The following is a 25,357-nucleotide window of genomic DNA, read 5'->3' as shown; positions in this document are numbered from 1 at the left end:
ACCTGCTTCAGATTCAGTGTCTCCCTTTCTCTCTCTGTCCCTAACCTGCTTGTGCTCTCTCTCACACAAAAATAAGGAAGTAAACATTTTACTTTTCAATAAAATCATTCAAAACCAATTACATATGATGGAGAGCATTTTCACTCTAATAGAATATTTTTATGATTACTAAGCTCCAGAAAAAAAGAACTGAGATTTCAGATAATGGAAGTTAAGATCCTGTCTACTGCTAGTTAATTTTAATGAATTAATTTTATTTTTAATATGAATCTTAATTTTTTTGTGTTTCAGTTCCTTAAGAAATTTTTTGTACTTTGCCAGGTACCTACTAAAGATGATGATGAATTTTGCAACATTTGGCAGTCCTTACAGGGATCTGGAAAGGTTCAACACTTTCAGCCAACTCTACAAGAGAAGGTTAGTATACCTTGTTTGATGGACATTTAATTTTAAAAAAACATCAACAGGGTGCCTGAGTGGCTCAGTCAGTTAAGTGACCAACTCTTGATTTCAACTCAGGTCATCATCTCATGGTTCATGGGATCAAGCTCCACATGTGGCTCAGCGCTGACAGCATGGAAGCTGCTTAGGATTCTTTTTCCCTCTCTCCCTCTCTCTAGCTCTTCCATGATATCTCTCCCCCTCTCTCTCACAAAATAAGTAAACTTCAAAAACAGCAACAACAAAATTTACATTTCTCTTTTGGGTATGCACTGACTTGTTTTCTCCTGAAATCTCATAAAATAGAAATAACGCTTTTAATCACAAATGTTCAGAATTCTCTTCAGCCATATATCAAAGTTTTTGGAATCATAAGTGGGAATATAGATAATTTTTCTTTTAAATCAGTTTTGGATTTTATTTTAGTTGTTGCAAAATCATAATAATTGTATTTTAAATTCAGCAGAGGCCTTGGGACACCTGGGTGGCTCAGTCTGTTAAGCATCCAACTTCAGAACAGGTCATGATCTCACAGTTCATGGGTTCAAGCACCACATCAGGCTCTGTGCTAACAACTCAGAGCCTGGAGCCACCTTCCAGATTCTGTGTCTCCCTCTCTCTCTGCCCATCTACGCTAGTGTTCTGTCTCTCTCGAAAATAAATAAACATTAAAAAAAATTTTTAATAAATTCAGCAGAGGCCTTCATAGCACTTATTAACTTCTTCATTTTCACTTGAATGTGTAACTTTATTCTGGCAGTTGGTTGTCTTAAATATGAATGAGGAAATTCATTTTCCTTGATAGAGATTAAGAAAAGAAAAGAAATTCTGCTAAAAAAAGGTAGACTCAAGCCAAAAAAAAGGTAAAAAGATAAGGAATACATTCTGACAACACTTGTTGCCACGTTACTGACTTATCTTCTCAGCTTGGGTCAAGAGGGAATTTTCTCTCAAGTTGATAAACCAGTAGCCTACACCATGAAGGCCTCTTTTGTTCTAAAGTCCTCCAGTTATGGTGGCGTTATCAGAGTTTATTACATTGGAGAGGAGAAAATAGCAAGAGAAATGGTGGTAAAATAAACATAAACAGTGAGAGTGGCAAAATACACAGGTTTCCTCTGCCAATAGCTGTTATAAGTTTTGCTTATCATCCATAAATCCTTTCTACCTACATATAATCTATATCCAGATTTTCAAACCCACTTTTCCTCTCTAATTTATTTGATTCTGCTAACCACTCATTCTTTTTTCCTTTAATGTTTTTTATTTATTTTTGAGAGACAGAGAGAGACAGCGTGAGCATGGGAGGGTCAGAGAGATGGACACACAGAATCTGAAACAGGCTCCAGGCTCTGAGCTAGCTATCAGCACAGAGCCCGACACAGGGCTCAAACCCACGAGCTGTGAGATCATGACCTGAGCCTAAGTCGGACACCCAGCCGACTGAGCCACCCAGGCGCCCCACCACTCATTCTTTAGAAGTACTTCATTACCATTCATTCGTTTCACTGATTCATTCAACATGTATTTATTGATTGCCTATCATGTGTATTGTTCTATACAATGAGATATAGCTGTAAATAAAACAAAAATTCTTACCCTCAAACAATCAGTATCCTTGGGAGGGTAGGACAATAACTAAATAAATAAATTATATGGTATATTATATAGACATATTTCAGGAAAAGTTTAGAGAAGGAGGATAGAAAATGTTGACAAGGGTATATAGGTATCTGAGGGGAGAGTATTCCAGACACATTCAAAGACCCTGGTGGGAAGACAATTCCAGGTATACTCAAAGATAAGAAAAAAGACCATTATGGTTCCCAGTCAATAGGGTGAGTTGCAGGAACTGTAATTAGAGAGGTGTCACATCAATACAATGCAAGACCCTCTGGGTCATTAATAAGGACACTGATTTTTACTCAGTAAGATCAGGAATCCTTGAAGGTTTTTGAGCAACAGAATGACATCTGATTTATATTTTAATGGGATCATTCTTTCTGTTATCTTGAGAATAGACTATGGAAGAGCCAGGGTAGAAACAGATTAGTTAGACTACTAGAGTCATCAAGGTACAGGTGATAGTGATTTGGACCAAGGTAGTAGGGGCCTGTGAGAAGTGATCAAATTCTAGGCATATATGGAAGGGATTGCTATCTTATGACAAATTGGATATGGGGTTAAAAGAGGGGGAAAAAATGGATTAAAGAATGTATCTCTTAAGTCTTAGTAACTAAAAGGACAGAGGGGCTATTACCTAAGATGGGTAAGATTGCAGGTCAAGTAGGTTTGTGGAGGAAGATCTAGGGTTCAGTTTTGGGCATAGTAAATTTGAGGTATATATTAAACATCTAAGTGGAGATTAAGAGTTAGAAATTTGAGTAGAGATGTAGAGTTGGACATTGACTCTGATAGTTACGGAGGATGTCCAAGCTAGAGAGAGAAATTTGGCATGTATTTGTATATCTATATATTTATATATATTTATTTCCAAGGAAGTGTATGTAGATAGAGAAGAGGTCTAGTAACTTAGCCTTAGAGAATTCAACTTAGCCTTAGAGAATTCCATCCTTAAAGAGTCAGAGAGATTAGGTGAACGTAACAAAGAAGACTGAAAAGGAATGACCAATGAGATAGGAAGAAAACCAGTAAAGTGTGGTGTCTAGATGCCAAGTGAAGAATGGAGGTTAAGTAGAATAATCAACTGTGTCAAATGCTGGTGATGGATCAATTAAAATGAAAACTGAGAATTGACCATAGAGTTTTTGCATCTGAGGTCATTAGCAATTTTGGCAAGAGGAGTTTCAAGTAGAGTAGAAGGGGTGAAATATCAAGAAAAATGGGTTTAAGAGAGAAGGGGAAAAGAAAAATTGGAGGCAGCAAATATAGGCAATTTCTTCAAAGAGTTACACTCTAAAAGGAAACATTACCCTGACTCCTCTCTTACCTTTCGTCATGTGTTCAACTTCTTTATTTGCCTCTATTTGTCCAACCACTCACTGAGCACTGCTCCCTAAATCTGAACAAATTTTTTTTTAATTCCCCCTTTTGCCATATTGTTTGGTGAAATTTGCTCTTACCTCACTGCTAATTACCACTCAATGTATGTGATCCATAGCTCTCAATCAAGGTCTAAGCCAGTACCTCCAATTTTCTAGAAGATGGGTATAGATGGATACCCCACCATCATCTCAACCTCACGGATGTTTTAGAATTGACCTCACCTAAAGTTTCTTCTCTTATCCTTATTTCTAACACTACCATTTCCTCAGGCATATAATCTGACAAGCATGGAGTAAAAACTTTCTCCTTTTTCCTCTTTTTTTTTTTTTTTTTTTTGCAATGAGACTCCAGATCTTTTTGTTTCCTGTCAGTTCCCACAACTAGACTTTAGATTGTTATCCTAAGCCTAGATTAACCTCCCATCTGTGCTTCCTGCTGCTTATCTTTTTCCTTTTTAGTCCTTCTTACATAGTACTGCATGTTGCATCTTTCCTAATGATCTTTCCTGATGATCCTTTCACAAAACTGTATGGGTCCAATGGCATAATGGGGCAAAATATCTAATTAATAAGAGCTCCTGGGTTTGAACTCCGTTTATTCCCTGAGACACTGTGGTGTGATAAATCTGGTACCGGACTCAAAATCAGGAAATCCTATTTGGTGACTGAAATTGAGCAACTCCAATTTCCTTGATCCTCTGTGGCCTTGTGTGTATAATTAAGGCACTGTACTTAGATGACCTCTTTTCCAGCCCTAAAACAATATTATTCAAATATTTTAGAATGTATAGGTTTCCCTCTTCAGTACTAGTGGAATTCATCCTCAACTGAAACTAATATCTAGACCTTCCATAATCTAATTCTACCTAATTATTAAATAAAGTATATTCAAATATTTGATAAAATAGTCTGTTCTAGTAAGATGGGTCTCTTTACTTCCCTTTCCCACAAGTAGATAACTCCCACTTCAGGTTATGTGTTCTTACCGTTCCTTCCACGTTCCTCTCTCACTACCAAATTCCCCTATATCTCAGTCCACTAGTCATTTTACCACCTATTTCCTTGAGATGGAATTCAACATTTGATATTATATTTCCTCAGAATTATCTGCATGCTGCTCCTGTTATTGGGTGGTATTTCACTATTTGTTCCAGCTAAACACTCTCATGTATGTCCAAGAAATAAGAGCTACTGTGTATATCACTTACATCCATGAAGCATTAATAAGCATCCTGGTTTTCATCTGATGACCAAATTTTAGACAACTCAGTATGATTTTTAAAAAATTATTCAGAGTACCTGGGTGTTTCAGCCAGTTAAGTATCTGACTCTTGAACTCAGCTCAGGTCTTGATCTCAGGGTTGTGAGTTCAAGCCCCACGTTGGACTCAGGTTGTAGGCATGAAGCCTACTTTAAAAAAATTTTTTTTGGAGGGGCATCTAGCAGGTGCAGTCAGTTAAGCCTCTGACATCATTTTGTACCTAAAACTGCTTTTTCAAAAAAGTCTTTAAAAATATAAATAAATTAGAATAAAAATGTAAATGTCTTTTAAAAATATTTAGGCCTTTATTGGCAAAATATGAGTAACAAATAGCTTTATGTAGATATCAAATAGAACAACCAAATAAACTGTACCCAAAACTAGAATATTTTCTAATTAAACTTATGGTATATTTTCCCCCCAAAACGGTACTGTGAACATGGGTTTTAGAGTTAGAGCTCAAATATCAGCTCTCCTATTAATGAGTTTTACAATTTCTGTATCACTTTGAGCCTTACTTTGAGGAAAAGTAGTTATAATATTAAGATTGTTTAAATCATTTATAAGAATTTTAACTTTCAGGTTGCAGTTATACCTCAAGAAATAAGTCAAGTAACTCAACATCATAAATCTGGTTTTACTGACAACAGTGTTAAATGTCAGCAAAGAAAACATGAGCCTCACAAAAAATGTAAGTTTAAAGTTCAAAATATACTTGTGATGCTAATTGCTTTTTTTATTAATAACAGCTTTATTGAGTTATAATTCATATGCTATAAAATTCAGCTTTTTGAAGTATTTACAGTGATTATTTTTGGTATTTTCACAAAGTTTTACAACCTAGTCACTATCTAAATTTAGAACATTTTTAATGACCCCAAAAAGAAACACTACATTTTTGCATTCATCCCTCCAGCCCCTGGCAACCATCAATTTACTTTCTACCTCTGTGGATTGACCTGTCTGGACATTTCATATAATGGAATCATAAAATTTGTGACTTTTTGTGACTGACTTCTTTCACATAGCATAATGGACACAAGGTTCATCTGTGTTGTAGTGTATATAAATACTTCATTCCTTTCTTTTTTTAATTTTTAATTTCTTTTTATGGCTGAACAATATTCCATTATATGAATACTACATTTTGTTTATCCATTCATCCATTGATGGACACTTGGGTTGCTTCCACTTTGGAGCTAAAATGAGTAATGCTGCTGTGAATATCCATGTACAAATTTTTGTGTGAACATATGTTTGCAATTCTCGTGGGTATATTACCCAATTGAGTTGAATTACTGAGTCATATGTTAACTCTATGTTTACCTTTTTGTAGAACTACCAAAGTGGCTGTACCATTTACATTCCTACCACCAATATATGAGAGTCCAGTTTTTCTGCATCCTCCATAATACTTGCTGTTTCTCACCTTTTTTTTATTTTAGCCATCCGGATAGGTATAAAGTGAAGTCTGTTTGTGTTTCATTAATGACTAATAAAATTGAGCATCTTTTCATGTCCCTATTGGTGGTTTGTATATTTTCTTTGGAAAAATGTCTACTCAAATCCTTTGCTTATTTATTTATTTATTTATTTATTTATTGAGAGAGAGCGAGAGCAAGAGAGAGAGAGAAAGCTGGGGAGGGAGAGAGAGAATTCCAAACAGGCTCCATGCTTATACAGGGCTCTCAATCCCACAACTGTGAAATCATGACCTAAGCTAAAATCAAGAGTGGACACTCAACTGACCGAGCCAACCAGGTGCCCCACCTTTGCTGATTTTAAAACTGAGTTACTTTTCTTTTCATCCTTGGGTTGTGTGAGTCCTTTACCAAATCTTCTGTATATTAAATGCTTATTCAGATATTTGATTTGCAGACATGTGCTGTCATTCTGTAGGTTGTCTTTTTAACTTTATAGTGTCCTTGAAACACAGAAATTTGTAGTTTTTATCAATTATAATTTATCTATCTTTTCTACTTTTTCTTTGGTTGCTTGTCCTTTAGGTGTCATATCTAAGAAACCATTGTATAATCTAAGGTCACAAAGATTTACACTCATCTTTTCTCCTAAGAGATTTGTGGTTTTATAGCTCTTATTTTAGGTCTTTTCTCCCTTTCTGAATGTCTGTATGTGGTATGAGGTAGGGGTCCATATTCATTCTTTTGCATGTGGATATCCAGTTGTCCTAGCACCATTTGCTGAAAGACTATTCTTTTCCCATTGAATTTTTTTGGCACCCATTGAATTTTCTTGGCACCCTTGTTAAAAATCAATTAACTATAGATGAATGGGTTTATTTCTGGCCTGTTAATTCTATTCCACCGATGTATTTACCATCTTTACATAAAGAACACCCTTTTCTTGTCTTGATTTTTGTATGCTTTCAGTTTTTCAACTTAAGTGTAATATTAGCTATGGGGTTTTGGTAAATGCCTTTTATTAGATGAGGAAGTTCACTCCTATTCCTAGGTTGTTGATTTCTACCACACACACAGCCCCCCTTGGGGGGATATTAGGTTTTTCTATTTCTGTGCTTAATTAATATGATATATTCCATTCATTGTTTTCTCTGTGTTGAACCAAACTTTCATTCTTGGGATAAATCCCACTAGGTCATGGTGTATAATCTTTTCTTATATGCTACAAGATTTGATTTGCTAGTACTTTGTTAAGGATTTTGGCATCTGTATTCATAAGAGGTATTTGTCATTTTCTTTTCTTGTGATATCTTTGATTTTGATATGATGATAATACCATACAGAATGTGAGGAATAACACTTTGGAAGAGCTCAGCCTCATTCTTATCCCTCTGGTGACAGTCAGGTTATTGGTTTCCACCAAAAAACACTGGCCAGCCTATATAGAGTTGTAGAGTGGGGATTGAGACTAGGGCAAGTTAAAAAGCCACTAAGCTCACTGTTCTGAGAGTCCGTCTTTTTCTTGAATAAATACTCCCTAGATTGCTACAAGCCTTTGATTAATTTCCACAGCTCTGAAAATTTGGATTCTGGTAATTTATGCCTGTTTTCTTGTTGCTTTTATGAAAGAGAATTTTTAGAAGTTCTTACTCTGACATTTTTGCTGATGTCTCCTCACTACTTTTTGAGATAAATTTTATTTAGCAAAATCCGGTTACTTTTCTGTGTATAAACTTTTGCTTATTAAATTACTCTGACCTATATTACAATTTTTTAGGGACGCCTGGGTGGCTCAGTCGGTTAAGCGTCAGACTTCGGCTCAGGTCAGATCTCATGGTTCATGGGTTCGAGCCCCCGCATCAGGCTCCCTGTGCTGACAGCTCAGAGCCTGGAGCCTGTTTCGGATTCTGTGTCTCCCTCTCTCTCTGCCGCTCCCTCACTCATGCTCTGTCTCTTTCTGTCTCAAAAATAAATAAACTACAATTTTTTACTAAAAATATGTATAAGACACCTGGGTGGCTCAGTTGGGTAACCATCAGACTTTGGCTCAGACCATGATCTCACAGTTTTTGAGTTCAAGCCCTGCATCAGGTGATGTTGAGCCCTGCTTCTGGTGAACACAAGCCCTGTTTCAGGTGAGCTTGAACCTCGGTTCAGGTGAGCCCTGCTTCTCTCTCTCTTCCTTTCTCTGTCTTCCTCTCTACCCCTCATATGTAGGATTCTCTCTCTCTTTTACTCACTTTTGCCCTCTTTCTAAAAATCAATAAATAAATAAAAATAAAATATTAAAGACTAAAAATATGTATATTGTGTTATAGCATTCTTAATTAATAATTTTTTTTCATTCCTTCAGTAGTGTTTACTGTGTTCCAGGCACAGTAAGGATTGTAGATGTAGAGCTAAGAATCTTCATCTTGTAGTTACTTTTTCTCTTCTCTTGATTAGAATAGTCCCAAATTGCTGCAAATTGTTCTTTATGTTCAAAATATGACTCAGTTGTTATTCATTCATTTATTTATTCAGCTGCTATCGATTGAGCTGTTATGTGCAAGGTACTGTTTTAGGTGCAAGGGATATATGAGTGAACAAGACAGACAAGTTTTTCATCCTAATGGACATTACATTCTAAGGCAGAGACCAAATATAGGCAAAAAAAACCAATTCAATAAATTCCATAATGTGTAGTGATGATGTCCTATGAAAAAAAATAAAGCAGATAAAAGTATAGGTAGGGGTGGTATTTTAAATAGAATGGTCAAGGGTTGCTTCTCTGAGGACATAAGTTTTGAGGAGAAACCCAAATAAAAGAGAGTGAAATGGGATGAGCTATGCAAAATGCTTGAAGAGCTTTCCAGCAGAGGAAATATCAAGTGCAGACTCCTGAGTCTAATGTATTATATTTGATATATGCATGTATTTCATATGTGTGTGTATATATATATATACATATGTAATCTTACGTATAGAATAAGAATGGTCTTTTTAAATATTTTTCCAAAAAGCTCTTTTCAGAAAATTTGCGTGGTTTTATAACTTTCGTTCAGTTTGACAACCACTAAACAATTTTTTTTGCACCAGTATCTATATGTTATTTTTGTTTCATTTACATTTTTAAGTTAAATATAGACTGATTTCCCTATAAATCTGATAAATATAGCTTAAAGGTTTTATATTTAATTGAAATGCATTGTGATTTTTCTTCAAATTATTATTTACATGAATGCATGTAACTACATTATTTAGAATTCCGGTTAGTTTTATTGTGTGTGTCTCAACAAAGGTTTACTGTCAATACATGTTAACTTGCTTTTTCTCTTCCTCCTTTTTGCAAGATTACTTCCTTTCCATTTTCTTTTCCTTACCTACCTTTCATTTTCTCCCCTCTCTTTATTTCCCCTCTTCTGTTCCCTGTGTTCCTATCTTTGTTCATTTCTTACCACCTCTCTTCATCTCCCCTTCATCTTCCTTCCATTCCCTTCTCCCTCCTTCTTTTCTTACCCTCTCTTTCCTCCTTTATCCCTTCCCCCTTCTTTTCCTCTTTTTTTCTTTATTCCTTCCTCTTCTAATTTATCCTTTTCATTTTTCCTACCATTCTCCCAATTTTCCCTTAACAGGAATACTAAAATAGCTTCCTAGTTTTTCTCTTACTCTTCTGTCTATTCAGTATACCACTGCCATATTTAATCTTCCTAAGGCACAATTCTGATAAGATCACTATTTGCTCAAAATCTTTCTGACATTAGTTGCCCATTGCTTACCAGATTTGCTCCATTATACTCCTTGACATCCAGTGGAACTAGTCTATTAAGAGTTCCATAAATACATTCCTTGCTTTCCGCTTCCATTTCATTTCTCCTGTTACTTCCTTTGCCTGAAATGTTTAGCCTCTCTTTGCAAACCTACATACTTCAAGGCTCATTTACATGTCACCTTTCCTTTTCCCTTGTTGTATCTGTGAGTATATTCTCTCCCGCTCGTCTAAATTAAAAGTTTTTCAAGATTAGGGCCTTTGTCTTCTTGGAATTCTGTGGATTTTCAACACACTGTCTTGCTCTGGTAAATATTCAGTAAATTTAACCAGTTTGCAGCAATACTTCTCCCTTACCAAAATTCCTGTTTTCTTGTCTCTAGTTAAAGAAGAGTGTAAGAGTCCTAAAACTGAAAGTCAGTCACAAAAAATGTCAAATAAGCAGGTAAGCTTTCTTAAATCAAATTTCTAGTAGCCAGCTTTTTATTACAGGGGGTAGCTGTGTGGCATCTGAATTTTGCCACCCAAATCCATAAGTTGTATGACAAGAAGGTTGCTGACAGTCACTTGGATGGGAAGTTACACAGCTAGAGTCAGGATTTGCAAATAGAGATATTTATACACACACACACACACACACACACACACAAATCCATAAACAGAAACATATTTAATAGTTGGGTGGCTTGAGCAACTCACTACACCTCTTAACAGCCTCAATTTCTCAATTTCATCATTTTTTAGAAGGAGAGAGAGCACGCACATAAGAGAAAGGGAGAGGGAGAGAAAAAAATTTTAATCAGGCTCCATGGTTAGTGCTGAGCTCATTGTGGGGCTCAATCCTACAACCCTGGAATCACAACTTAAGCCAAAATCAAGAGCCAGTCACTGAACCAACTAAGCCACCCAGGTACCCCCTTGATTTCTTCCTCTTTAAAATGGAGACAGGATTGCCTGCATGATTCAGTCAGTTAAATATCCAGCTCTTGATCTCAGCTCAGGTCTTAATCTCGGGGCCATGAGTTGGAACCCCACATTCGGTTCGGCACTGGGCTTGGAGCCTATTTTTATTAAAATAAATAAATAAATAAATAATAGATTAAGTGGAGATAAAAATAGATCACTTGTCTCACTTGATACATTTAGTCTATATATACATACATACAAACATACCTACATACATGAATGTGTGTATAAAATATGTGGAAATATATGTATATATTCAATGATTCATTTAGGATCAACATAGCAAAGCTAATGGTTAATTGTGTTGAGTAGCTTGGTGTGGGAGGAAGCTGAGATTATTTATGTTTGCCTTTATATTGTCTCTGCTGATTTATAAGGAGAATATATACATTTTATAATCAACGAATAACAAATTTTTACTCTAAAAACATTCAACACATATACTCATGGTATATGTACTTTCTATATATGTATTTTATTTTTTATTTTTGTTAAGTTTTTAAAATTTCNAATATTTTGCACATAACATATTTTCAGCAAATGGAACCCATTAATACTTAGATACCAGTAACAGTTGACTTTTAAGGCCCTCTTTTTCTGAAACTCTTATGCTATAATTTCCTTTCTTCTAGAGAAGGGATTTATAAACTTTGTTATAGGTTCTTTCTCAGAATAATGTCTTTAATGCTAAAATACTTATGGTTTGAAAGACAATTAATTGTATTGAAATATAATTAGAATCACTATTGCTTGATTGAAGGAATATTTATAATTGAAAGAAATGCTAAATCTCATTTAGAAGTTAATGAAGATGAAGATTTAAGTTTTTTCCTCATCCAAGTTTACAAGCCCCATTTTTAAGATATAAAAGAAAATGGCACATAAAAAAATCTGTACTAATTTATTTATAACACAATAGCTATTTGCACAAAAAGCTCATTCTTACTCTTTTATAGATATTTGGAGGGCCTGCCAAATGTAATATTAAGCTTTTGAAGAGAAATGAAAGTGCAGAAGTCTCAGAAAACCAGAAGGTTGTGACTGGTTACCCACATGCTATTGATAAGGTAAAAGACTATTTAATTTCTGTTCCCAAACTTTAGCAGCTGGGAAAATGATTGGGTGAAGATTAAATGATCGTTTTTACCTAAAATTCTTAACTTTTCCATGTCCTCATATTTTCATTTTCATGCACAAAATATTTATTCTTTTAGCCTAACCCTGGAATTGAGAACTTTTTAGCATCCTTGAATATCTCCAAAGAAAATGAAGCACAGTCATCTCATCATGAAGAGTCTCCAAGTGAAGAACTTTTGTCACCACAGTCGTTTGCTATGGTTCGTGTTTTTTTTTTTTTTAATATTTTTAACTATTTCTAGGAGAGAGAGAGAGAGAGAGACAGCGTGAGCAGGGGAGGGTCAGAGAGAGAGGGAGATACAGACTCTGAAATAGGCTCCAGGCTCTGAGCTGGCAGTCAGCACAGAGCCCGACGCGGGGCTCGAACCCACAAACCCCGAGATCATGACCTAAGCGAAAGTCGGACGCTTAGCCGACTAAGCCACCCAGGCACCCCTGCTATGGTTCGTGTTTTGTAGGAGCTTTTGTGCAATAGTAATTTTACTGTGTAGCCCATGCATACATACCCCATGCAGCTGTTATAACACTTTTATGTCCTTTGGACTGGTGTGTTGCCTCATTATTGTCATCTTGTAGGGAAAACCAGGCTGCCCTGGGCATTTTAGTTATCTGTATGTTTGGTGTTTTTAGACCATAACTCCCTTGCTTTTCAAACATTGCTACCAGGCAGTTTAGTCAAGTTAGGAAGAAGGATAAGTATTGTTTCTGTGGCAGGAAATGTGGGTATTTTTTTTCAATTCTAGGCTATTGATTTTGCTCATTCCCTATCTGAATGTAGTTATTGTGTTAATTTTTAACAATAGAACTCACTAAAAGAAGGGTTAATAAGCTCTATAACTCTAATGTTAACTTTTCTCCACCTACCGCCACCATCTTCATACCAATTATTTTCAAAAACAGAAGGGAACTCGGATGCTTAAAGAAATACTAAAAATTGATGGCTCTGATGCTGCAGACCATAAGAATGAAATGAAGCAATTTGGTAATGAAGCCACTGTTTCCTCTAATAGAAGAGATGAATATGGACCTTCCTCACACCCTCAACAAAATAAGAAATTAAGTATGTGAACTAAGTACTATTACTAATAACCAATGTCATTTCAGATATTCATTTCATTTGGGTTGTCTTATCATGTGCTTTTGAAGATAAAACTACTTGTAGTTTGAAAAGAGTATAATGAAGAGTAACAAATAAAAATGTAANGAGTTTGGTGAGTTTCTTATAGATTTTGGATACTAGCCCTTTATCTGGTATGTCATTTGCAACTACCTTCTCCCATTCCATCAGTTGTCTATTAGTTTTATGAATTGTTTCCCTTGCCATACAGGAACTTTTTATCTTATCTTTATCTCAATAGTTCATTTTTGCTCNCGAAAAGTGAAAGTTTGACTTCTAAAAGAATGTAATTTTTATGCTGTGCCACTAAGTAATAATATAACTATATAACTAATAGCTCTCTAGTCCCTAAATGTCTTCTTGTGATTACTTAAATTGTGCTTTTGCAGATACTCATTCAGTAGTGCCCAAACCTAGACAAGTTTTCACATTCTAGCTTTTTTTCCCCTCAGTAATTTAAAAATAATTTTGTAATTTAAATACATTATTTAACTTTACTAAGATTTTAAGGGTTTTTTTCATATTTATAAAATGAGAATAATGTTGCAAATGACTCTTGTGATAACTATATGATACATACAAAGCAGCTAGCACTGTGTCAGGCATATTATAGGTACCAATAATTGATACAGCATTATGTTGTAATAACTCAGTCAATAGAAGAAACTGCTAAATCAATTAAAAATAATTAATGGATATAGTCACTAAAGTGGGTACTTACCTTAAAATTATGAGGCCTATAGCATACCATGTGGCACATACATAGCCAGATTGTTTTTTTAAGTTTATTTATTTATTTTGAGAGAGAGACTGACTGAGCACGGGAGGGGCAGAAAAAGAATCTCAAACTGGCTCCACACTGTCAGCCCTGAGCCTGATGTGGGGCTCAAACCCACAAACCATCAGATCATGACCTGAACTGAAATCAAGAGTCAGACACTTAACCAGCTTAGGCACCCAGGTGCCCCATAGCCAGATTTTAATATACGTCCATCTTGGTGTCAACTCTCCGTGTCTCCTATACTTCAGTATTTTGTCTGTATAATTATCTACAAAAGCCTACCAGGAAGAATGACCAATGCAAAAGTAAGTAAGGACAGAAATTTCTCAGAGGTAAAAAAAAAAAACTTTGAAATACGCAGAACTGACTTCATTAAGGATCAAACTCTGAAACAGAATCAGAGCCTAGCTTCATTTATTTTATATTCCAGTAAATAATAGGATAATTAATTAATTTAAAATCCCAGTACCTGTTTAGGAAACTATCATGGTGACAGACATGCTGTTGGAATAGAACAAAATAAAAAATTAAACAAAACTGGAAAAAGATGGTCTCACTATCAAAAACCAAGTAGCTTTTATTTTAGAATAGTGAAGAACATATCTCTTAAGAGTCAAGGGGTGCCTGGGTGGCTCAGTCAGTTAAGCGTCCAACTTCGGCTCAGGCCATGATCTCATGGTTCGTGGGTTTGAGCCCCGAGTCGAGCTCTGTACTGACAGCCCAGAGCCTGGAGCCTGCTTCGGATTCTGTGTCTCCCTTTCTCTCTGCCCCTCCCCCACTCATGCTCTATTTCTCTCTGTCTCATAAATAAAAAAATTAAATAAAAAAAGAGTCAAGAGCTCAGATTCCAGCCCAAGTAACAGAGTTTGCAAGTTACATGNAGTGAAAGGTTTAGGTTCATACTTCACTGGGGTATGCTCTTGTTGTATTAGTTTGTTGATCATAAAGAATGTGAACTTTAGAATGTTTTAGTCATCTATAAAAGCACTTGAAAGGGTTACTTTTAGAAAAACTTTTAAGCAGCTTCATTTTGGAGCAGTAAAACTATCCATGTGTCTCAGAATGTAGGATGTAATTTTGACAAGACTGAACTCAAAGCCTCAAAACTTAAGAATTAATTGTAAGCTCAAAAAAAAAAAAAATTTGCTTATTCAAATTTGCTCAAAAATAACTGTGTAGTCATTAATCTCAAAATGTCAGTTTTTGGCAGTCAGCTACATACCATGTTTTAAAATCTTTATCTTGTCATGTATCATTAACCAGTTATAATCATCTAAAAATCTTATTGAATTCTTGATAATTTTAGACAGTACTGAATAGTTCCTATATTTGCTTCATAGGAGATTCCTCTTCTCACTTTTTAACAATTTCTTGCTTGCTGTGTGTAAAACCCTACAATAACTGCATAGTTCAGTATATCATTTAATATATATATATATCCTTTTCTCTTTTTTGATAGCATCTTATATGAATAAGCCTCACAGTACTAGTGAATACCATAATGTTCAGCCTATGGACCATGTATGTTGGCCTGCTCCCAGCCATATACCTCCTGTTTCCACACCAGTAACTGAACTTTCTCGAATTTGTTCCCTTATTGGAATGCCACAACCAGATTTCTCCTTTCTTAGAACACCTCAGGTACAGTATACTACTGTTCCATTTATATAAGTTCTCTAACATTGAGCTTAAATAGATTGAAAATCTTTGGCTAAAAATAATATAATGGAGCTGATTTTGTATACTTTATGAGCAACATAGATTTATACTTCCCACTATGGTTCACTCACATATAAATGTGCCAAAGCCCTAAGAGATGCTGACAGAGAGGGAGTTAGGCAGCATGTAGCCTGGACAGAAGGATAGAGCTAGGTATCTGGGTCTACAGCAGCAATTTTCAAAGCTTTGTCCTAATAAACTCTCACCTCTTTTTTTTTTTTTTTTTTGAGGACTCCAAAGAATTTTTGCATACTTGTTTTATATCTAAGTTAACTACATTAGAAATTAAAACTGAAAAATTTTAAAGCATTATTTATTAAAAATAACCTTTCAAAAATTACAGTGAGTGGCACTTCTCTACATTTTGTGCAAATCATTTCCATCTCTAGCTTAATGGAATAAGCTAGGTTTTCACATCTGCTTCTCACTCTCTATCTCTTGTGATGTTTTGGTTAAAATACATGAAGAAAACCTGACCCCAGACTGAGTGACAGTTAGAGAAAAGAAGAGAATTTTAATAGCCTTTCCAGATAATGGATATTTTTTGATTCTATACTAAAATGAGGTATTTTCTTAGAAGTTACTTGCAATGTAGAATCTAAAGCTATATCAATAAATTTTTTGTCCTCTATATACTTGTGAGAAACTAAGAGTAGAAAAGTCAAATACCCTTAATATATTATTAAAATAGTTTTGACCTCAAGGACCTCCTGAAAGGGTCTCAGGGACCCCCATTGGCCCCAGACTGCACCTTGAGAACCACTGACTATGGGAAAGGTTATTTGATCCTCTTTATATCCAAGTTGTTGATACATTCTCACCTAAAACAGAAAGCAGGCTTAAACTCATAACATCATATAAAAATGACTAGCTTTAAAAAAGTATTTTTTAAGAATTAAGAATTTTTTAAATCTTTTTTATAAAAGAAAAAAATGTATAATAAAAAGTTATAATTTAATTATGAACATAAAACTGATCATAACCTTTAAGTCTTTTAGATTTTGACAGTTAATTCTGCTAATTGGAAGATGGTGTACAGCAAGAGTTAGCAATTTTTTTTTCCATGGTCCATATAATAAATATTTTAGGCTTTGTGGGCCATACGGTCTCTGTCACAGCTACTCAGCTGGGCAGTTATGGTATGAAAACAGACATAGGCAATACATGAAAAAACGGAGTTGGCTGTGTTGCAAAAACAACCCTTATTTATAAAAATAAGCAGAAGGCCTAATTTCCCAACCTTTGGTTTAAGGAAAAAATTTTGTTGGCTTTCATTTGCATATAGGAGGCTTGACCCTTCAGCTAGCTTAAAGAGCATTTTATTTTGTAAATATTACAAGATAAGGAAACAATTCTAAAAATTTTACAGGGTAACCCAAAACTTAAAATTTTTGCCCTTTTCTGAATTTTTTAATTCTTTTTTACAGAATGTCACATAAAGTTATTCTGCTTGTTTAGGCTTGAGGGGAGAAGGTCAACCTCCTAGACAGGTAACTTCATAGACATTCATGTGTTCTTTTTTAGACAATGACAGTTTGCCAGGTAAAATTATCTAATGGCTTACTGGTACATGGGCCACAGTGCCATTCTGAAAATGAAGCCAAGGAAAAAGCTGCATTTTTTGCATTACAACAATTGGTAAGAACTAATCATGACTTCTCTACTAAACTTTTAACTAACCTTGGTGGATGTTTTTGTTGCATTGTCTTCTAACTTTTAAATATTTCCTTAGGGCTCCTTAGGAGTGAATTTCCCTTTGCCTCCACCAATATTTCCAAATTATCCTCCTGCTATACCACCCGGAACCATTCCTCCAGTTTTTCCTCAACCTACTGGTAAGATATTTGACTCTTCTAAATATTTGTTATTGAGTTACTATTTTTAGAAAGTTCTTTTAAGAAGCATCATTTTGAGGAAACCAAAAAATGTATTTAAATATCTAGAGAATGTAAAAAGGAATTGTGAGAAATAAGACGAACCAGAAACTGCAGATTTATCTAGAAATACCATTCCCCTTCTATAGCCTGTAGTGTAGCTGAAGTAGGACTGTTCTTTGTTCTGGACAATCCCTTATTCCCCAGTAGCTGCCAACAGATGAACTTAGGTTTAAGTTAGAAACAGAAGTGGGAAAGTGAGAAAGAAGACAGAGGTGGAGGGAATAAAAAACAGATAAGGCTTTGAAACTGTGGATATGAAAGAAACTGCCCTTGATGATGAAGTTTCAAAATGAAGAATGAGGAGTTTCTAACTTTACTTTGTATCTCATAATATTCTCTCATAACTGTCTTCCTCTTTCAAATATAGAGCCTGAGTTATCAAGCAGGTAACTCCCTTCTTCCTGTAGCCATTTGGGACCTTCCTAATGTTCTGAGGGAATGAAATGGTCACTGTGGAATCAGAACTCTTTTTGTCCAGGCTCTTTTACTGACTGACTTTGAGAAAATCATGTAACTTCTTTGGGAATCCATTTTCTTATTTATGCTAGACTGTGTCCAGGATTTCTTTGAGACTACCATTTTATAATTTTATGATTCTAAATCTTAAGCTTATGAAACATTTCTTTGTCACCCTTTTTTCCTAATGGTATTGGCTTCTTTATATCCTAATCATTATAATTTTAAAACCAATAATTTGTTTATTTGATGTTTAGAAAATTTATTTTCTGAAACATTAGCCTAGGAGCTTTACACATCTAATCCTCACTACAAACATTAGAAAATTTAATAATACGGATTAAACAAATTATCTCTTCTATTTGCCAAACTACATGAAACTGAACAATAAATTATTTTTAAAGTGTAAACCTATAAGGACAGAGAGCTGGAAGAAGAAATATCAGCAGATTAGAGATTTGAAAAAGAGTTAATGATGAGAAAAACAATTGAAGGAGTAATAACTAACTTAGCAAATCAAGGATAAGCTACAAACTAAAGTATCTGTAGAAGATGATACAAATGAGAGGATAAGCAGTTCGTCCCTCATAAATCCTAAAAATCAGAACTTGAGAGTGTCAGAAGCTATCAGAGCTTCCAATAAGGCATGGGCTGAAAAGAGGGGGATTGTTTCAAAGTCTGTATGTGGAGGGATGAGACTCCTCAGATACCTTCCCCACACAGCCCCTTCAGGCAAAGCACTGGAAGTATATTCTCCACAGGAGTCTAGATATGAGAACACCAGGCACAGAGTACAGATATTTGGCTGAAAACTGAGATTAAAGTAAAGTTCCTTTTCCTTTTCCTTTTCCTGTTCTCAGTTTGCAGCCAGCCATAGCTCATATAGGAAGTTGGAAGGTAGTTCTTTTCAGAAATTCATTGAAGTATAAAGAAAATACTTGGTGACTTTTGGAGCTTATTCTAACCAGAAGACTGGCTCACTACCAGGAAGAAGTGGATCTCTCTAGGATAATCCTAGGAGTCCTCCAGTCATCTAGTCCTGCTCCCTTTGGACACAGAAACTTCTTCTAATCAGTTTAAATGCCTTGCTCTTTAATTTGAACAGACCCTCAACTCTGAGAGATCCTGAACATTTCAGGAAAATCTCTAAAATTAAAAGAGAAAACCCAAAATAAAGAGAAATGAAAGGGACCTAGGAATAGGGATAATGTAGGAAATCAGACTTCAAACATAGCTCATAATTAATATTCTTAGAGAAATAAAACAGTATTACAATCAAAACATAAGAACAAGAATTATGTGGAAAAAAGAATAATTGGAGAATACAAACTAAATTGTTAAGTTGATATTTTAAATTTCAATAGATAAAGCCCTAGCAAAGGTAAAGAAATCTCAGGAAGAACAAGATTAAAAGTGGGAAATAAAAACAAAAGGCATCCAGATTGACAAAGAAGAAGTCAAACTTTCACTCTTCACAGATGACATGATACTTTACATAGAAAATGCAAAAGACTACACCAAAAACCTGCTAGAGATGATATATGAATTCAGCAAAGTCACAGAATATAAAATCAGTGTACAGAAATCAGTTGCATTTCTATACACCAATAATGAAGCAACAGAAAGAGATGTCAAGGAATCGATCCCATTTACAATTACATCCAAGAACTATAGGAATATATAATACCTAGGAATACCTAGGAATATGAAATACCTAGGAATAAACCTAATCAAAGAGGTAAGAGATCTGTACATTGAAAACTATAGAAAGCTTATGAAAGAAATTGAAGAAGACACAAAGACATAGAAAAACATTCCATGCTCATGGATTAAAATAACAGATATTGTCAAAATGTGATAATACTACCTAAAGCAATCGACACATTCGATGCAATCCCAATCAAAATAGCACCATATATACATATATTGCATATACTGTATATTAATCACCTCCTTGAGGAGGGCGCTTATTGGGATGAGCACATGTATGTAAGTGATGAATCATGGAAATTTACCCCTGAAGCCAAGACTACACTGTATGTTAGCTAACTTGACAATAATTTAAAAAACAAAAGTCAACACGAATTACACAATGTTGTTGAATGAAAGATGTAATATATTAAACAGTAAATAATAGGGGTGCCTGGGTGGCTCAGTCGTAAAAGCGTCTGACTTCGGCTCAGGTCATGATCTCACGGTTCATGGGTTTGAGCCCCGCGTCAGGCTCTGTGCTGACAGCTAGCTCAGAGCCTAAAGCCTGTTTCAGATTCTGTATCTCCCTCTCTCTCTGACCCACCCTGCTCACACTGTCTCTCTCTCTCAGAAATAAATAAAACATTTAAAAATTTTTAATAAAAAGTAAATCATAAGTAAAAAAATAATAATAAATTTAATAATAATACATAAATTTTTAAAAAATAATAAATAAAAGTGGAAAATAAGAAAGGAAGAAGGGGTGCCTGGGTGGCTTATTCAGTTGAGCATCTGACTCTTGAATTCGGCTCACGTCAGGATCCCAGTCTAGGGTCATGGGATAGACCCCATGTCAGGCTCCAAGCTCACTTAAGATTCTCTCTCAGGGTGCCTGGGTGGCTCAGTCAGTTAAGCATCAGCCTCTGGATTTCGGTTCAGGTCATGATCTCGTGGTTCGTGAGTTTGAGCCCCGAGTTGGGCTCTGTGCTGACTGCACGGAGCCTGCTTAGGATTCTCTTTCTATCCCTGTCTCTCTTTCTCTTCCCCACTCACACATGTTCTCTGTCTCTCTCTGTCTCTCTCTCTCTCAAAATAATAAACTTTTTTAAATCTCCCTCTGCCTCTCCCCCCACCGCGAGCTCACTTTCTCTCTCTCTCAAATAAATGAATGAGTAAATTTTTAAAAAATAAAAATAAAATAGAAAGAAGGGAGATTTAGAGGAAGAGTACACAGATCTAATATCCATCTAATTGGAGTTCCAGAGCAATAAACCAGAGATAATGGAAAGGAAAAAAGTATCAAAGAAATGAGATAAAAAAAAGTTTCCTCCGGGGCATCTGGCTGGCTCAGTCAGTAGAGCATCCATCCGACTCTTTTTTTGTTTTTTTTTATGTTTACTAAAAAACTCATGAACTCATGAACAGTGAGATCATCACCTGAGCCAAAGTCAGATGCTTAATCAACTGAGCCACCCAGGCACCCCATCATCCATCTGACTGTTGATCTCAGGGATTGTGAGTTCAGTCCCCAAGTTGGGTCTGGAGCCTACTTTTTAAAAAAAAGTTTCTTCAACTAAAGGACAGGTACCTATAAATTGAAAGGGCCACTAAATGAATGAAAAGAAATGGAGATTGCCTTGAAATTCAGAACACCAGTGATAAAGAGAATGTCTGAAGAACTAGAAAGCATTTGAGCATTGAATACATCAAAACTCTGAGGCAGAATTAGTTTCATCTTAGATTTCTCTGTATAGCCAAACTGAATCTAGTGCAAGGTAGTATAAAGACATATTAGACATGCAAATTTACTTCTTATGCACCCTTTCTTAAGAAACTGCAGGATTATAGTGCTCCAGCAACATAAGAAGAAGAGAGAGGGAGGTAGAAAGAAGGGGAAAGAGAAAAGGAAACAAGGAAGGGATGTAAAGAGGGAAGGAAGGAAAGAAGGGAGACTGGGAGGAAGGAAGGAGAGGGGGAGTGTGTAGGAGAGGCAAGGGGAGGAGAGGAGAAGAACAGAAAGCAAAACTGTAAGACTAAACCAAGAGAGACCTAGTATACTTAAACAATGAATGGAAGTCCCAGGATGCCAGCTGCTCAGCAGATCTGGAAAATAACTAGTCCTAGCTGGAAGAGTAGAGGGAGTTCTTGGCACTAAGACAGTTATTTGGTAGATGGCAGCATTTAGAAAAACATCAAGGACAAGTACATGGAAGACTAAGGAGCTTTAAAAAGATAAGTACTTTTAAAAGAGTAAAAAACGTTTTACAAGGAAAGAAAAACATAGAGTACCCTACCTGGCTCTGCAGTGACGATATTTATACAACCACATACCATAAACACTGCTTATATATTTAAACAAATATTTTGATATATTTCTGTTGGAAGGACAGAGCAAGCAGTAAGGGGTGGTACAAAATAATTTTGCTTTTCTGAGCTACCTGAATTTTTATCTATCTTAATAGGAAGTCAGTATATCTAAAAAGGCCTAACATTGAAAAATCAGTAGTAGTATAAACAAATTATTGAACAGTGATGGATGCAAGTAGCTACACTAGTTAAACCTGGAATAGTCTGCTGTATTACAATGAAAATCTTTTTACTACAATGTATATACTACTCTGACTTTTTAAGAAAATGTAATTCGTCTAAAGACATATGGTCCCGAGTAGCAAAACTGGCATACTAGCCCAAGTCATTCTGATTCCAAAGCCCATGCTTTTGTTACTATGCTACACTGGCATTCCTTTGCCTGTATGCCTGTATAAACAATCTTTCTTTAGTCATAAAGTTTTTATAACTAAATGAATCTGATGTTTCATGTAACTCAGGTAGTAAGTTCACTGTAACTTGTAAAATCCAATTTGACTGCCTTTTCACTTTCAAAAATGAACCTAGTAACTATAAATTTTAAGTAATTAGTATGTGTAGGTTATGAGAATATATTATCTAAATGGAATGATTGTTTTCACCCTTTATGATCAGTTTTTAACAGCTTGATATGCTTCCTTTTTCATGTTAATTCTTATGTTTATGTTTATTATTATATCATGTTTATAATATTGTATTTGTACCTACCAAGAATTTTAAGGTTTTAATTAGAGTTCTTTTGTCTTATGATAGGTCTCTCTAATGGTCCAATTAAAGTATATGATACAAGTAAAAGCCAAGAGATTTAAACGTTAATCAGGAGAAAAAAACTTAAGCATCAGATTAACATTTTAAAATTATTTTGTAGATTTCAACTTTATGATATGAAAAGTCCCAATGGAAAAAAATGGAGGAAACTGTATTTCCTTTTTAGAACAATGATTTATTGGGGAAATTGTGGAGTTGATCTATGCATAAGATTACTATAGAATCTTTTAGGGGCACCCGGGTGGCTCAGTTGGTTAAACTCACAACTCTTGATTTCAGCTCAGGTCATGATCTCACAGTCGTGAGATCAAGCCCCAAGTTGGGTTCCAAGCTATACTTGGAGCCTGCTTAAGATGCTATCTCTCCCTCTCTCCTGCTCACATGCATGCTCCCTCTCTCTCAAAAAAAAAAAAATAATAATAATATAGCATCTTTTAAATAGATCTTCCTAACATTATGACTGACACCAGAGTTACTTGTAGGTAGTATCAAGGCCTAATTTTCTAAAGATTTTTAGCAGTTTTCATAATAAAAGTTTTTTTCATGCAAGAATTTGTACATGTTTAATTCAAAATTATAAAATATATTATTACTCTTTTCTCCAGATCCAAAAATTTTTTAAGTGGCTAAATTATCAAACTATACTATTTTACAGGTCTGACTGCCTTTTTACTTTTCTGAAAAGAAGTTTTGAACACAGTACCTATCTTCCTTCAGTGGCAATGTGCTAGTATCTCACTTGTCATTGTTTAAAGTAGTAGTTCCCACATGCTGCACGGGTACTAACTGCATATGAATCCACCTTGGAGCTCATTAACAATACAAATTCCNTTATGTGGAAACTAATTTGACAATAAACTATTTGTAAAAAAAAAAAACAAATTCCTTGGCTTCCTCAAAAAATTAAGAATAGAAATACCATATCATCCAGCAATTCCACTTCTGTGTATTTACCCAAAGGAAACAAAAACATTAATTTAGAAAAATGTATGCACCCTTATGTTCACTGTAGTATTACTTACAATACCCAATATATGGAAGAAACCTAAGTGTCCATCAAGATAAAACAGAAAGACAAATACCGTATGATTTCTTTTATATGTGGAATCTAAAAACAAATCAAACAAAAACAGACTCATGAAAACAGATTAAACTGGTGGTTGCCAGAGGAGAGGGGAGTTAGGGGATGGGCAAAAGAGGTGAAGGGGACTAAAATGTGCAAACTTTCAGTTATAAAATAAACAAGTCTTGGAAATGAAAAAATACAGCAGAGGGAATATATTCAATAATATTTTTATAACTTTATATGGTGGCAGGTAGTAACAACACTTATCATAGTGAGCGTTTGCAATGTATATAAATGTCAAGTCACTATGTTGTACACCTGAAACTCATTGTATGTCAACTGTACTTCAGAAAATACAGATTCCTGGGCCCCTCCGAGTCGGTTTTACTAGGTCTGAGGCTTGCATAGGAATCTATATTTCACAAGCTCCCAGATATTCAGAGACAGAAATCAGGTTTGGAAACCACTAGTTCAGTGTGCTTTTAATGTGAAACAAAATGTAATTTTTTAAATCTTTGAAGTACAAATATTAGAATAGGGAAAAGAAAGATTCTATATGTCATATTAAAATGATCAGATTTCAAGACTTGAGCTTTTTTGGTTTTTTTGTAGGCTGGGATCACTATGGAAGCAACTTAGCGTTGGGGACAGGTGAGATCCTTAAGATTTCTCTCTTTTTCTCCCCCAAGAGACAGTTTCATGATCCTTTTATTATTTTTTTAAGTAGTATTACAAATATTCCTAAAGCTCATATACATATATGGTACCATTGGCCTTTGTAGGCCACACAGCATGATAAGCTGACTTGTGTAGCTAGCTCACGGTCCTAAGGGGGTTTCCTAAGGTGTAATGTAAGCAAAATTAATAAGTTAAATGTATGTATGCCCTTTACCAAAATGATAAAAGCCAAAAAAAGAGTTAGCAGAAGGAAGTCTTAAATTTCAGGGTTTAGATGGTATTATTTTACTAAAAAAAGAACTTTTCCATGGTTTTTAACAGCTAATATAATGCCTTCATCATCTCACCTCTTTGGCTCAATGCCATGGGGACCTCCAGTGCCAGTTCCTGGAAAGCCTTTTCATCATGCTTCGTATTCTGGGACCATGCCCATAGCTGGGGGAATGCCCGGTGGTGTGCACAACCAGTTCATACCCCTACAGGTGAGACTTGAGAAGATAATTACTATATTTTTAAGAGACTTAATTTTTCAATGCTCAAGGACTATTGAGAAAAATTTGTTTATTTAGTAATTACTGATTCAGTGCCAACTAGAAGTCCAGTACTAGTCTGGGTGCTAAGAATATACATTATGACCAGGGGTCAGGGCACCTGGCTGGCTCACTTGGTAGAACATGCAACTCTTGATCTTGGAGTCGTGAATTAGAGCCTCATATTGGATGTAGATTACTTTTAAAAAATTAAAAATAAAAATATTTTTTAAAAAAAGAATATATATTAAGAGAAGTGGTGACCAA

General features: G+C 35.2%; 1 protein-coding gene across 1 annotated transcript in view; it reads left to right on the top strand.

Moving 5' to 3' along the window:
• Positions 1–25,357, top strand: part of XRN1 (5'-3' exoribonuclease 1) — a 113,220-nt gene that overhangs the window by 82,603 nt on the left and 5,260 nt on the right. The window contains exons 33-42 of the mRNA XM_077756726.1: positions 322–417; positions 5,290–5,398; positions 10,260–10,321; positions 11,799–11,909; positions 12,057–12,179; positions 12,880–13,039; positions 15,337–15,518; positions 17,121–17,234; positions 17,329–17,431; positions 24,882–25,042. Of these exons, the coding sequence (XP_077612852.1) occupies positions 322–417; positions 5,290–5,398; positions 10,260–10,321; positions 11,799–11,909; positions 12,057–12,179; positions 12,880–13,039; positions 15,337–15,518; positions 17,121–17,234; positions 17,329–17,431; positions 24,882–25,042 (1,221 nt within the window). The remainder of the gene's footprint in view (positions 1–321; positions 418–5,289; positions 5,399–10,259; positions 10,322–11,798; positions 11,910–12,056; positions 12,180–12,879; positions 13,040–15,336; positions 15,519–17,120; positions 17,235–17,328; positions 17,432–24,881; positions 25,043–25,357) is intronic.

Source organism: Crocuta crocuta, unplaced genomic scaffold (assembly GCF_008692635.1).
Source record: "Crocuta crocuta isolate KB4526 unplaced genomic scaffold, BGI_CrCroc_1.0 scaffold337, whole genome shotgun sequence".
Taxonomy (NCBI): domain Eukaryota; kingdom Metazoa; phylum Chordata; class Mammalia; order Carnivora; family Hyaenidae; genus Crocuta; species Crocuta crocuta.
This window is presented reverse-complemented; position numbering and strand designations above follow the sequence as displayed.